Source organism: Simochromis diagramma, unplaced genomic scaffold (assembly GCF_900408965.1).
Source record: "Simochromis diagramma unplaced genomic scaffold, fSimDia1.1 OVJJ01000685.1, whole genome shotgun sequence".
Classification (NCBI taxonomy): domain Eukaryota; kingdom Metazoa; phylum Chordata; class Actinopteri; order Cichliformes; family Cichlidae; genus Simochromis; species Simochromis diagramma.
The window spans coordinates 18,194,306-18,206,954 of NW_024387477.1; the positions used below are offsets into that span (position 1 = coordinate 18,194,306).

A 12,649-nucleotide genomic window follows, 5' to 3' on the forward strand; every position below is an offset into this window, starting at 1 on the left:
GAACTGTTACGGCATATGTGGAAAAGGGCAGCAGGATCGAATGGTCACAATGAATTTATAACTGCAGTTACAGCCTGGAAAGAGAGCCGTTACCCAGGTCACAATAAGTCAGAGGCAGACACGCTGGAATGTTTTAAATACACGACGGATTTTTCATGGCACATAAACTAAAATGAGGATTTAAAAAGGGGGGATCAGAGGTCAAGTGTCACAGAAAGAGGATCAACAAAAGCAATTTTTTAAGTGGTCATATTTCCATAAAAGGTCATGTGATTATGAGGTTCTAAAAACCTGACGCTTCAGCAGGGAGCGCTCTCAAAACGCCAACATTTTATGAGCAAATAAAGCAGTATTCTCAAATCTTGTCAAGCAACATAAGGAAAGAGAGGTGGAACGAGCATTCTTTTTCTCCTGTTCTGCTCCCAGATGTTACCTACTTCATGGAAATCGTTTCATGTCGTGTTTTCGGTTACGCTGCGTGGTCACTTTGACACAAAGCGACTGGTAAAGCTCAAAGATCAAACACTCAGCAGTTTCCACTTCTGGATTTTTGGGACGGTGCAAAGCCAAACTTGCTACTTTTGTCACACAAGTGCACGGCCTGTTGATCAAAACATCTGAGCACTACTAGTGATAAAGCTGCCGATGATAGGAAGCACTTCACGTGTCTGGCCACCCTTGGTTATAGATCTGAGGCTGCAATCTGCACTGGGTCTGGTATCTGTCAGGTGCCATCAAACCCACCACACAACAACTGACCGATGCCGGCAGAGACACGTGAAACTATCTAATCCTTATCCACTGATAAACAGGGAGAGTGTTCGAGTGTCTGTGAACATTTCCCAACAAGGCCCATCAGTGCAGTAAAAATCACAGTGATGGGAAAATGTTATTGAGCATTATTTCAGGAAAGAAGTTGAACTTGCCAAGGAAAAAAAAATTAATGCATATAAATATGTAGGAACATCACAAGAAAGCCATTTGATAAAATACATGAAAAATAAAGTTAATCCTAACATTTCACCATTATCACAGCCCAAGTTAGAGCATAACATGATTGGCCACTAATCATCTGCATTTCATTTCTTGGCATGTCCAATGTTATTCGCATAACAATTAATACCTAAATGTTAGGACATAAAATATGTGGAGTCACTAGTGAACTGGTTCGACTTCTCACTAACTCAGATGAACTGCAGATTAATATTCTGAGGACTGAACAACTGGCAAGGACTAAAGGCAGACTTCCTGTTGATTATACCACGTATGATAGAGTGTGTATGTCTGCGAGCGTTCTCGTGGGTATATTCTGCTCCGATATGTCAAAACTCAAACCCTTCATCCAGCAGCTGCACAACCTGGCAGGTACTGTGAGGGGCCAGTCAACAGAAATACAAACATGGAAACTCTAACAGGGAATCTTTGCCTTTACGTAGTTGTGCCATTTGCATCTTTGAAAAAAAAGAATCTCAAAGCTGTGCATTCACATCTGGCTTTTTGCATGACTTTCAGTGCTGAGAGCTTCTGTGTGAGTCTTACCTCGATGATGTACAGGACAATATTCTTGTAGAAGCAGTATAGGATGCACTTGGCTACGCGGTTGTAATTCCAGGCTCCGTGAACCAGCAGCAGATTCTTTAAGTATTTGAACTGTGTGGGAGGGAAATGAATGGAGGAACACGACAAAATGAATGGATAGCAGAACTCTGTGTCTAATGTTTGTCTCTAATGGCTCCTTGTAATCAGAGATCAGGGCTGGAGCACTAAAAGAGTTACAGAACTTCAAGATTAAAAAAAGGTCTTTTGTCATTCCCGGGCAGAAAGCCTCTGATGAGAGCTTGTGGCCAAAGCTCTCGCTAACACATTCCAGAAAGTGTGTAGACAAAGACTGCAAGGCTGAGATTTGAGTTGCTGAAATTGGAGGGGTTCATATGGGGGTATTAGTCTCCAAGGGCCTAACATAATAGTTAAATGGCTTCATAATTATACCACTATTTAAGGCCTGTGGTGAACTTTCAATCACACTGCAATTTTGGCTGATGAGTGTGATAGCACTGGAGCAGAACAAGTGTTTCATCACACCTTCTAGCCATCTAGAAGGGGTAGCTTGTGTCCAAAAATCATTCACTTAATCACTTCTCCCTCTTTGCTCCAGATTAGTGAGCCCATCGGCAAAAAGGAAAAGCCGCTTTCGGACAGTGCTCGGGTCATTTTCATGGCTTCATTAATTACATTATTGCTGTTGCACAATTAAAAAGTGATACATCAACACCAGCTAACAAAATAATTACTGACAGATTTTTTTTAATGATAAAAGAAAAGACACCCAGCATGTTGTCCTGTAACGCACAAAATCTCTGTCAGTGTTTGTTTGTTTTTGGTCTGTGAACTCCTCAAAGACCATCAAGAGCCGGGGAGCCAGACTCGTTACACTTAGCTATACTCATCTATATGAGATGTTATGATGTCATCATGTTGCCCAGCAATCACCTGGCAACAGGCTTAAATATATATATTTTAATGCACTTTGACACCTTGTAAAGCTATTGTATAATTTTTTATTTCACAGCAATATCTTCTCATTTATATGCACAGAAGTTGAATTATACATAGCTAGCAAGAGGCTGACATATAAATTACATCAACCCTTATTTTTCTCTTTTCTTCTGTCAGTGTGGGCATATACTAGCTTTTACAAACATAATAAATATACATATTTTTTAGTAGTTGAAATTCTTTATGTTTGGGTAATGATTGTGGGTTTTACACACTTTTGTGAGCAGTTGCGTCATACTTTTAGCGCAGTACATGGAGTATAGTAAAACTCCTTTTACATTTGGATAGCACTAAAACATGGCTTGCTATATATCCCAATTGTATTGCGAGTAGTGAGAGCCTGACATTTTGAACACAGCTTTATTTATTTTGGGGTCTTGTCTTTCAGCATCAACACAGAACTCCTCTGTGATATGAAAGAACAGTCGCAGCTCCCAGTTTGCGTGACCCCTCGGGGGGCTGGATCAAACATCAGTTAACACAGAGCCAAGCTGATGACAGACAGTCAGCAGAGATGCCTTGGCCTGAAGCCTCTTTACTCTCCACTTACTTTAACAGATAACACTGTTCAAGTATCAAATCTAGCTGTGTAGTAATCTATAGCAGCAAGATGCTCATCTGACACTCGCAGACATTAATCTAAATCATGTATAGGAGTAGAAAAACAAGTTATACAACTTCCCCTTGATTGATTTCAGTTTGTAGTCAGCAGATTACAGTTAATGTACCGTTGCGCCAAGATGCGGAAAGTACCACTGGAAGTCTGGAGGTGTAATTTAATTTGACACAAATCGATTACAAGAGGCCACCTGTCTTTGAAGAACATACACTTTCTACATGTCATGCAGATTAAATGGGGAACTTCAGACAAACCCAAGTCTCTTGATTAGTAATTTCATACTGAAGCACAGAAAATGCACTGTGCCTTAGTCAACTCTTAGTTCCTCATACCCCCAAGCCTCTTGGCTGTACAAACACAATGAACTAAGTGGTGTGCTGTGTAACAGACTCACAAACGCCATGGATTTTGTGTCAACGGGTGTCATATGTATGCAGAGTTTCAGACAAACTGGTTGCTGGGACATGAGTATGGATTTAAGAAGCAGTTTGCCAGGATGCGTTCCCTATAGCTGTGTTGGGAGTTCAAATTCAAATTCAAATTTTATTTGTCACGTACACAGTCATACACAGTACGAGTTGGGTTTCACCACAGCCTGTTTTATAGGAGATGTTACTTTACTGTATAAGTTGAAGCCCTTTCAGATATGTGACCTATTGTTCCTCAGAACAATGTACCAAGCTATCAGTAACATGTAATACATGAAAACAGCGACAAGGCTGTCACAAGGCATGAAAAACAGTATTACTGATAAAGTACTGTATGGATAAGCATTTGCAACTTTGACGTGTTTATCGAGTCGTGTATTATTATGATTTTCACTTTGCTTGAGCCAAATTAAATATCATAACCTACCTGGTATCTTCATTTTTGCAGTCGCTGATCTTTTATTACTAGACTGACAGATTGGATCCTGTTAATATTTTAATATTTCTCTGACTCTCAAATTCCTTTATTGAGGTGAAGTTACTGAAAAGCCATCAAACCCATCACAAAGGTGATGATTTACAATTTTAAAGAAGCATGAGCCTTTAGCTCACAGGAAGCACTTGTACAAATGCAGATGTTATTAGTTAATGTGAGCATAATAGATCTTCTTTAAACTTCAATACTAGGTAAAAGTTCCCACTTTATTTATTTGTGCTTTCAATCTCTAACTCCTCACCTGAGCAATCGAGTAGTCTGAGGAGTTTGCCGCCTGCAGACCCTCGTTGCCTGAGATTCCCACACCGACATGAGCTGTTTGGATCATTCCTACATCGTTAGCACCATCGCCGATGGCCAGCGTGATCACCTTCACCTGTTTTTTCACCATCTCAACCACTTCTGACTTCTGAAGAGGCGATACTCTGAAAGGAAGTGATTGATAACACACGTGAGTTAAGTCCAAATCTGGGATAATAACAGTAAGAACAAACATAACCTGGGTAAAACAGCAGCTCATATAAAGTTACTAGGGGTGCAACGATACACAAAATTCACGGTTCGGTTCGGTTCGATACTTTGGTGTCACGGTTCGATATTTTTTCGATACAAAAAAAATGTTCATGCCTTTTTAATTTGTCATTTATTAAAATTATAAATATATATTTTAACTCAAAAGTACAGTTTTTAAATTTAATGTTGCTGAAACAAAAGTAATTAAAAAAATAAATATATCTCAGGGCTTTCAAAATCCCTGGTAGCCCTTCGGGCAGGGACTCTTCAGTTTTTGGTAGCCCAAAATAAATGTAAGTAGCCCGAATAAAAAAAGAGAGCAATTTTTTGATTGATGTTTTGTTTCCTTTACAATATTATACATTAAAGTATAATATTGTAAAGGAAACAAAACATTAATCAAAAAATTGTTGAAAAACAAATTACAACATTGTATAAAAATTACAATCATCAACTCAAATACTTGGTTCTAATTGAACAGACATTTCTATGAACTTGTAAGAACTGTGTAGGACATGAATCAGTCTGTGTCAGAGCCTGAATCTGAAATTTCCACTGAAGTCACGGGTAAGAGACAAGTGGAACCAAGATCGAGGCCGTTTGCTTTTTGAAGTTTGCAAAGACTGCTACATTGTGCCAGTGGTAGTTCACTCTTTGCAACATAGTAGCTGTTCTAAACAGATTTCTCAGGTTTATTTTTAGTATGTTATTTGCAATTGGTGTTTGTTCTGGGAAAGATATTGCAGACTGAGCAATAATGCATTTCTTGCATTTCTCATGGGTTCTAATGGGGGCCTTTCTTAAAATGACTGGTCCCAGTAACAAAGGCGCTTGTCGACTCAGAAATCGAGAGAAAACCAACAACACACCCGGCAGAACATTATGTTATTTACACGGCTGCACATAAGTGGTCCGCATGCGCGCATTCGCTGTCAAAATAAAAGACGCGCACCAGATAAGAAATTGCAACGCGCGTTTGCGTCCATATAAAAAGCACTGTTTTTGTCCGCTAGAGTGGGATTTTCACAGCACATTCTGCACCACATCTCTGTGCGTTCATCATTTGTTTGAAGCCAGCTCACCTCCTGCAACCACTTTTCCGAGCTTCTTTTGTGGTTCGGACTCCTTCTGACATTTCTTTGGAGGTAGAGGAACACCAAAGTAATTGCTTAAAGGAGCTTCTTCGACATCTTTAAGAGTTTTAAACAAATGTCTGTCCTCCTCCAGAAAATCTTGTGTATGCAAACACGCGTTGCAACTTCATATCTTGTGCGCGTTTTTTGTTTGTTTTTTTGACAGCAAATGCGCACCTGCGGACCACTTATGTGCAGCCCTGGTTATTTAGCTCGTCATATTGCAGCCACAGAAATTCTTTTGTCCATGAAACCATAAAGCTGCACTTTCTTTTTGCCTTATAGTCTGATTTGTCATAACTTCTCCGTTTTGTGGTAAGCTTTTCTTTGGCTGTCACTTCTTCACCCTGACCTGTCTTATTTGGCTCAGCAGAACTGAAATATATATCCTGCCCCGGGACGTCGGGCTAGCGATTTTGCGAGCCCTGTATCTGATTGAGGAATCACTCATCTTTGGAAAAGAGAGTTTATTACAGAGAAATGGCTCTTTCCAAAATAAAAGCTATACTATACGCTTCTTCTGGGCTATATTCTCAGCAGCATATTGTAGCGGGTCAGGGCTGTTCGGGGTTCTGTTTGTACAGTTATGTTTTGTTTATGTTGCCATAGTGACGGGTGACGCCCTCTCGCTGCGACGGTGTGTCCTTCCGGGGTCAGAGGGCGCCCTGTGTTGTTGCTGTTGTTGCTGTGCGGTTGCCGCGCTGAGCAGTCAGCTAGCGGCAGTGTTCTTCTGCAGATGTCAATAAACGGCTGTGCTCCCTGGCTAGCTCACGGGAAGCAAGACTAAACGATACCTCCGTCTCCTCGTTGTCTGAGCTCGCCACATTGGTGTCAGAAGTGGGATGATGGTGGCACCCCATGTTCTGACCCGAGTGACTTTTCCCCCGCCGGTCGTGACCGGCCGGTGCGCCAAAAGAAGGCACCTGGACATTTGCAAAGTGAAAGCAAAAAACAAGCGCAAATTCAAACACGATTTCAATATGTCACATATTGACAGTGGCTCACCGATGCCAATGACATAATTACCCAGCTACATTTCCGAAAGAATGCAAAAGCATTGACATATATTTTTCCTTCCTATGATAGTCCGACGGGCAGCGCAGAGATAGATTTTGGTAGCCCGACTGGAAAAATCGCTAGCCCCGGGACGTCGGGCTAGCGATTTTGCAAGCCCTGTGTTACAGGCATGGCCCTTTAAGGATGAAGCCTGATGGGAAATGTATTCGGGATGTGTGTAGCGGGACTGCCTGGTGTGTGTGTGAAGAGAGAGAGCGGAGAAGGGGAAAAAGTAACGGTTAGCTACAGAAGAGACGAAAAGAAAATAAATAAAAGGAATATAATAACTCCCTCGACAGCCAGAGTTGTGTCGGCGATGCTCGCTGTGAGTAAACTGTTTCAGCCCACTGTACGCGGTGTTCGTGCCTTAGAGAAGAAATAAAGTTCAGTGAAGCAGTTTCCTACGCCTCCTTCGATCTTTTTGCTAGCGGAGTTGACCTGTATAGTAAGCTGTTGCCGGCTACGAGTCAGTTACGGAACCTTCAAGTAACTGCCAGAGGTTTCCTTACTATGGTTCGGGGCCGCGGATCTGGCGCGGTAACACCTGTATCTGATTGAGGAATCACTCATCTTTGGAAAAGAGAGTTTATTACAGAGAAATGTCTCTTTCCAAAGTAAAAGCTATACTATACGCTTCTTCTGGGCTATATTCTCAGCAGCATATTGTAGCGGGTCAGGGCTGTTCGGGGTTCTGTTTGTACAGTTATGTTTTGTTTATGTTGCCATAGTGACGGGTGACGCCCTCTCGCTGCGACGGTGTGTCCTTCCGGGGTCAGAGGGCGCCCTGTGTTGTTGTTGTTGTTGCTGTGCGGTTGCCGCGCTGAGCAGTTAGCTAGCGGCAGTGTTCTTCTGCAGATGTCAATAAACGGCTGTGCTCCCTGGCTAGCTCACGGGAAGCAAGACCAAACAACACCTCTGTCTCCTCGTTGTCTGAGCTCGCCACATTGGTGTCAGAAGTGGGATGATGGTGGCACCCCATGTTCTGACCCGAGTGACTTTCCCCCCGCCGGTCGTGACTGGCCGGTGCGCCAAAAGAAGGCACCTGGACATTTGCAGGACTTTGTGTGGGGCAATGGGGTCGTCGGGGACGACTGACCCCTTAGGTGGGGGCTATGTAGCGGGTCAGGGCTGTTCGGGGTTCTGTTTGTACAGTTATGTTTTGTTTATGTTGCCATAGTGACAGGTGACGCCTTCTCGCTGCAACGGTGTGTCCTTCCGGGGTCAGAGGGCACTCTGTGTGTTGTTGTTGCTGTGCGGTTGCTGCGCTGAGCAGTTAGCTAGTGGCAGTGTTCTTCTGCAGATGTCAATAAACGGCTGTGCTCCCTGGCTAGCTCACGGGAAGCAAGACCAAACGATACCTCCGTCTCCTCCTTGTCTGAGCTCGCCACAATATTAAACATATCACCTCCCCATAAGGAGAATCATGTGCTAACGGCTGTCTAAATGACTCGGGTAAAGTTAGTAGCATGCTTGTTGTTTTTGTCTGCTTCCACTTGTCTTTGCACTAGGATGATGTCGGTGTAAATGTGCAGTCATATTCGTTGTGTTCCCACTAGTGCTGTCAGCGTTAATCTCGTTGAAATGACGTTAACGCCACAACACGGCAAATCTCCGTTAACAAGCTACCCCTGCGTGGGGCTAGACGGCCAACACCTTAACGAGCTAACTGCGCTAACACACTAGTTCCCACCCATGTAATTGAGCATTGCGTGGCACATCCAACATACTGTTTTACTTTAGTCCATGACGCGCTTACCTTCAGGGTCATACGTCACATGAAAACCAAAATAATTCCAAACGCCAGATCTGAATGAGGGTGGGGGAGGTTCAATTTGTCATGTTGCAAGGACAGCTGTCACTACCCGATCCGTACCGGAAACCCGATCGGTACCCCGCATGCGCAAATCTTACGTCACTTCCTCTCTTTGCCACCATTGCGACATTCAATATATTTGAATGATACGGTTAGCGCCCAGTTAGCTCCTAGCATTTCTCAACAGCTCTGCCTCCTTTTCGACTGCCCAGGACATTTAAACAATGGATAATCCGTATACAAAGAAATTCATGCTTTTCTCCTCAACAGAGAGCGTCCCCCGATTGAGCAACAGCGCCGTAAAATAAGAAGAATGGCGCCTAATTACAGAGTTAATAATGCAGACTTTGTAATATCTCACGTGTAGATTCATCAGCCAGATTAAGTGTTTACTGACAATTGACAGTGATAGCACACATCATCATCACTATTCCAACAATCCTCTCCTCACAGACAAGCATAAACACACTCGACTATCGCTAAATCAGATTTACCACACGTTTGTAATGACGATAATTCAGTTTATAATAGGGTTTATTCGCTCGGTCAGCAGGTGGCGGTATCCTCGTACACTGGGGAGTAAACTGCCATTAAACGAACAGAAGAAGAAGAAGAAAACATCTGCACATGCGCAGTACGGATCGGGTAGACCCCATTTGTACGGTCAGACTTTACACATGCGCAGTAAGGATCGGAGAGTCCTGATCTTTTTATTTTTCGTTTTTGTCTACATTGTACTGAAATGCTTCATTATTGCAAACATTTTAAGATATACTTGTTATTCTTAACATCTTAACAGATACTCTGACCCGTAACTATCGTAAAACGCTATGACCGGAAGTAGAAACCTTTCGCGCATGCGGGGTACCGATCGGGTTTCCGGTACTGATCGGGTAGTGACAAGTGCTTAACTTCTGTCTCGCTAGCTTGCCCTGCGCTCTTCCTTCTGACTATGCTGTCTGTGTTGAACGCTCAGTGGATCTGCGCTCGACAGTGCAGCCTAGGCGGAGTAGTCGAACGCAGATTCACTGAGCGCTCAACACAGACAGCATCGTCAGAAGGAAAGTTGATAAAATAAATTACAAATTTTGTATTGTTCGATACATATGCGTACCGAACCGAAAGCACTGTATCGAACGGTTCAATATCGATACGAGTATCGTTGCACCCCTAAAAGTTACATATAATTTGTTTACTTTTTGACAGGATCTCTTAAAGAGTAACAAATATAAACTGCAAGATACTAACTGCTGCTGGCTGGGTGTGAAAAGGTGGCAAGGCAGCTTTATAGAATAGATAAACATCTTCTTAATTTACTAAGTAAAACTCATCCTCTTCCTCAAGACTTCAATCTTAGCTTTATGCCCTCACTGCCAGCCTCTAGCCTCCCCAACAGTGGCTTCTTCTTTGTGCACCAAACTCAGCGTAGTATACAGTAAAGAAATTCTCTGGAGATGATGTTGTAAACTGCACGTCTGTCTTTAACTGTGAAACTGTTAATGTTTATGTTCTCCATGGTTTAAGGGGCCTCATTCATCTCGCGGTGTATCTTAGTGCCCACAGAGTGTGCACAAGGCAAAGGCAGGTGGAGGTGGGGGCAAAAAAATAAATACAAATTTGACGTACTGCACGGAGTAATAGCGTGGCATCTAAAGGGTCGCTGTTGTTCTGAAAACATGGTGCTGAGTTCTGGCCCCAGATCCTGTCATGGCTGCTTGAGTACTTAAGTGCTTCCTCTCACTTATGTGGCCTGGGCAGGTCAACAGCGCACCTTCATGTTATATTACGGTGCCATAAAAAGTCTAAATGACCTTTATGGTGGAGAAATAATAATATGTAGATTTAGGACATAGTTTGAAATTTCACTTGGGTCATTTTTAACATTTGGCTCTAATAGAAAAATAAACTTCAAGACAACAGCTTGGGCTTTCGGATTATTTACTGCCTGATTCTTTTAGACACAACATTTAATGTCTTGCTTGTTCCCAGCTTATTTTATTGTTTCGGGTGTAAATTTTACCTGCAGCATATGACAGCTTTACAGGACAAGGCGAGGTCCAGGAAGTACTGGCGCACTCCAAATGTAAGAGCGTATTTTAGAGTCTTTCCATCAATAATGAGAGCAAAGTCGTTTTCCTTGTAGAGGGAATCTCCCAGCATTCCACAGTGGTGGCTGAGGGTTTCTCTTGTTCTCTAAAAGAGGGGAAAAAGCACAGGAATTTGATATTTTAATGTTGTTTTTGGGTTTTGCTTCTCATGATGTTTCTGATTAATTACCAAACAATGGTATAATAACACTTTAAGGGTGTCTGTAGAGCAGATCCTCAATGAAGAAAGAAGGCGATCAGGATTTTGACACATTTAATGACTTGCTTAATTACCCATATTACTCCTCTGAGGTTTCATGACATTTATCTTAATTTTGGAGTAACTTTCTCACAGACAAGGGAATAAAATAAAACAAACAAAAATAATTTTTGAACGTGATGGCGAAATAATGAAAAAGAATAGATTAAAAAAAAGCACAATAAAATGAAAAATAGCTATAATGAGCTTTAAAAACAGAATTAACAAACAAGTCCACACTTCACTGGAAATGACAACATTTGGTCTAAAGAATCTCTAAAGACAAAAAATTATCTTAGCATCTTAATTTCCACCAAAAATTATCTTTATATTATTGTAATGCTTTCATGAATGATCAATACCTAAATCTCAACCCAAACTGTAACAATGTTTACATATATTAGATTCTCGCCACTCACACAGTTTGAACTGATTCCTACTGAGAACGTTTTAATTATAAACATATTTATTGTCATATATACACTTGATATATATCTATATCTATATACATACATACGACCAACAAGTAATATAACTTTAATATAACTAATATAACTTTATTCTCCATTTGCATTACTTTCAAACAGACAGATCTGTCCACTCTGGCTGCTAATCCCTGACTGCTCCAGAGCAGCTGCTCTTGATATCTTGAATATTTATTATAATTCTCCTATTTATTACACTGAGGCCTTAGCTATGATGTAATAACACAGATGAGTTCTGTGAGTATATTCTGTTTGCTTTTACAGTATATATATCTGTGGTGTTGATGAAAAGCTATAAATATGACACTGACAAGAGGATTAACTGTGGTGGTCTATGGGCATGTGGACTGGATGACAGAGTGGTGAGATCTTCATTGTAGTACTCATTAAATCATCCTCACCACAGATGGTGAAGTCATTAGCAAATAAAACCACTCTCTGTGGGTAACCATTATCTGTGTGACAGCATACTACTAAACACACTTGGTAGAACTTTTACTGCACAAGTAACCAACAGTTTAAATTATTATGTTGTTGCATTCAACTGAAGTGCAAGTGAAAGAGGTTATATTCATGCAAACAAATAAAAAGACTGACAAATAATAACCAGGCAGACAAACTGCATGGAGACAATGTAATTTCCTGATGCCCCAAAAGCTGAAAACATTAAAAAAGAATTATGGCAGTTAAAGGGCGGGGTGGGTGCTGGTGTGGAGGTCAAATATGTCAAAGCGGTCAGATTGTAGCAGGGGGACCACGCAATGTTCGCTTGGCATAACAAAACTCTGAAACCTCAGCTTAAAGGAAATATTTGGAGAAAGTGGCTTTACGTTTCACAAAGCGAGAGGAGGAGAGCGAGACACACGCACAGAGAGCGAGATGATGGATTAACAGAAGAGAGAAACTGAGCACGAGGATACAAGCAGAGAGCAGCTGCGAGGACTTAGCCATCCCCGATGGGGTCTGTAAAACAGCACGAGATGAGCAGCGGGTAGGCAAGTGTGTGTGTGTGTGTGTGTGGGTGTGTGCGTGTGTGGGTGCGTGTGTGTGGGTGTGTGCGTGTGTGGGTGCGTGGGTGCGTGTGTGTGGGTGTGTGCGTGTGTGTGTGTGGGTGCGTGTGTGTGTGTGGGTGCGTGTGTGTGTGTGTGCGTGTGTGTGGGTGTGTGTGTGTGTGTGTGTGTGTGTGGGTGCGTGTGTGTGTGTG

At 42.1% G+C, this 12,649-nt stretch overlaps 1 protein-coding gene across 7 annotated transcripts in view; it reads right to left on the reverse strand.

Moving 5' to 3' along the window:
- The window catches only part of atp8a1 (ATPase phospholipid transporting 8A1), a 109,852-nt gene that overhangs the window by 30,860 nt on the left and 66,343 nt on the right, over positions 1–12,649 (reverse strand). For all 7 annotated transcript variants that reach the window (XM_040015849.1, XM_040015851.1, XM_040015847.1 and 4 more), the window contains 3 exons: positions 10,635–10,807; positions 4,341–4,524; positions 1,540–1,650 (listed from right to left, as the gene is read on the reverse strand). In XM_040015849.1, the coding sequence (XP_039871783.1) occupies positions 1,540–1,650; positions 4,341–4,524; positions 10,635–10,807 (468 nt within the window). The remainder of the gene's footprint in view (positions 1–1,539; positions 1,651–4,340; positions 4,525–10,634; positions 10,808–12,649) is intronic.